This window comes from Olea europaea, unplaced genomic scaffold (genome assembly GCF_002742605.1).
Source record: "Olea europaea var. sylvestris unplaced genomic scaffold, O_europaea_v1 scaffold12238, whole genome shotgun sequence".
In the NCBI taxonomy this organism is placed as follows: Eukaryota; Viridiplantae; Streptophyta; class Magnoliopsida; order Lamiales; family Oleaceae; genus Olea; species Olea europaea.
In genome coordinates this window covers 1-2,632 of record NW_019229667.1, presented here as the reverse complement: position 1 = coordinate 2,632, position 2,632 = coordinate 1, and the positions used below count along the sequence as shown (strand labels likewise).

Genomic DNA, 2,632 nt, shown 5'->3' with positions numbered 1-2,632 from the left:
AATCCTGTTGTAGTTTTCCTTTCATCTATATCTCTTTCCCAATTACTATCTGAATAATCAGTGAGCTTAAAATCATTAATAGATGTGTAAAGTAAGCCTTCATTGATTGTACCTTTAAGATAGCGAAGTATTCTTCTTGCTGCATTAAGATGGGGTTGATCTGGTGTCTCCATGTATCTGCTAATCAATCCTACGCCATATAGTATAACCCGTCTGGGGCATTTTAGATATCTAAGGCTTCCAATCAAGCTCTTAAAATATGTAGGATCAATATTATCATCTTCATTTTTGCGTAGTTCCAGTCCACTTTCAACTGGAGTAGTAACCGGATTACACTTCTCCATTCCAAATTTCTTTAAAATATCTGCTACCTAGGCACTTTGAGAAATAAAAATTCCATCTTGTTGTTTAACTTCAATCCCAAGAAGTGCGCCATCAATCCAATATCAGTCATCTCAAATTCTTTCATCATATTCTCTTTGAAGGCTTCAGACATGGATGGATTGTTGCCTGTAAAAATCAAATCATCTACATATAAACAAATAAATAGTATACCTCCATCTTGTTCTCGTTTTACATACACTGCATGTTCATACGGACATTGCATAAATCCATTCTTTTTAAAGTAATTGTCAATACAAGTATTCCATGCTCTGGGCTTGCTTGAGTCCATAAAGAGCTTTTTTTCAATTTATAAACTTCATTCGGTTGACTCTTTCGTACGTATCCAGGTGGTTGCTTCACATATATGTCTTCTTCAAGATATCCATTTAGAAATGCTGTCCTGACATCAAGCTGATAAATTTTCCACCTATGTTGTGCAGCTAGTGAAATCAAGAATCGAATTGTTTTCATGCATGCAATGGGTCCAAATATTTCTCCATAGTCAATTTCTTTTTTGAGAGTAACCTTGTACAACCAACCTTGCTTTATACCTCTGAATTTTGCCTTGTATATTCTTTTTAATTTTGTATACCCATTTTACTCCAATGGCCTTTTTTCCTTCAGGTAACTCAGTGAGCTTCCATGCGTTGTTTTTCTCAATAGAACTAATTTCTTCATCCATTGCTTTCTGCCATCTTTTATTCGTTGAAGCTTCTTCAAAAGAAAGTGGTTCATGTCAGCTAATAAACAAAACAATTCATATTGTTCACCTTGTTGCTCAGTAGTATCATAAATATCCCTCAAGTTTCTCATCTTTCTTGGCACTTCTTCAGAGGATGATTCTAATGAAGATGATGAATCTTCTAATGTTGTGGGTGAGCTAGATACAACTGTTTGTGTGCCGCTTGCTCCACTGTTTGGTGGTTGAAATTCTTCTTGCTCAAGAATTAAATGAACTTGCTCAACGTCTTTAGCATTCTCCTAATTCCAAGCTTTATCCTCTTCAAAGATTACATCTCGACTCATGATAATATCTTTTGTAATGGGATTGTATAACTTGTATCCTATTATCTTATCACCATAGCCAATAAAGATACATTTCTACCTTTTTATCATAAAGTTTAGTTTTTCTTGTTTCTAAGATCTTTACATAAGCTATACATCCAAACGCTCGAAGGTGATTTGCACTAGGCTTATATGTGCTCCAAGCCTCTTTAGGTGTTAGTCCGCGAACATTCTTGGTAGGACACCGATTCAATAAATATACTGCAGTTGAAACTGTTTTAGCCCAAAATCCTTTAGATAATTTCTTATCTTTTAACATCTCGCCATATCGAGAACCGTGCAGTTCTTTCGTTCAACTACACCATTCAGTTGGGGAGTATAAGTCGGTGTGAACCGTTGTCTGATGCCGTTCAAATTACAAAAGCTTTTAAATGCATTAGAAGTATATTTTTCTTCCTGATCTGACCGCAATATCTTTATGTGATAGCCACTTTGTTTTTCAACACTAGACTTGAATTCTTTAAAAGCATTCAACACTTATGACTTTTTCTTGAGAAAGTATACCCATGTCTTTCTACAATAGTCATCAATAAACGTAAGAAAGTACCCGTTTTATCCATTTAATATTGACTTCAACGGACCACATATATTTGTATGGACCAACTCTAGTGGCTTTTTTGCTCTCCAACTTGTCTCCTTTGTAAATTTGTTCTTGCATGCTTGCCAAGAACACAGCTTTCACAAGCTTCATTCGAATGATCAATATTTGACAACCACTTCAACATCTTTTTCTTTGACAACAATTTTAATCCTTCAAAACTTAAATCTCCAAGTCTCAAGTGCCACAACCAATTATTATCATTTATAATGGCACTTAAACATTTTGGTGAGTCATGAGGAATGTTTAAAGCAAACATTCTGTTTTTAGACATTCGTACTTGGAATATTGGATATCCTCGATCATCTTTGATGATTAGGTGGGAATCTTTTAAACTAATGTCATATCTCTTTTCCAAGAGCTGTCCTAGACTTAATAAATTATGCTTGATATCTGGCACATAATAAATATCAGTAATATAACTGTGACCACCATTATCGAGCTTAATTAAAATTTTACCTCTTCCTTTTACTGGAGCTTTGGAGAGGTCGCCAAAAAGAGACATGGACATGCAGAGTTTCATCAAGCTCTATGCTTTTTCCCACACATATGATTACTTGCTCCTGTATCTAAAAATCATATCAT

The 2,632-nt window shown here is 34.8% G+C and overlaps 1 protein-coding gene across 1 annotated transcript; it reads right to left on the bottom strand.

Annotated features, from left to right (window-relative positions):
• Positions 1-367: 367 nt before the first annotated feature.
• On the bottom strand, positions 368-2,552 carry LOC111374254. Its single transcript, XM_022996908.1, has 8 exons — positions 2,079-2,552; positions 1,954-1,963; positions 1,726-1,907; positions 1,490-1,621; positions 1,155-1,365; positions 910-1,098; positions 582-824; positions 368-510 (listed from the first exon to the last, which is right to left on the bottom strand). Exons 1-8 carry the CDS (start codon positions 2,550-2,552, stop codon positions 368-370), a joined length of 1,584 nt encoding a protein of 527 aa, XP_022852676.1.
• Between the last annotated feature and the right edge of the window lie 80 nt (positions 2,553-2,632).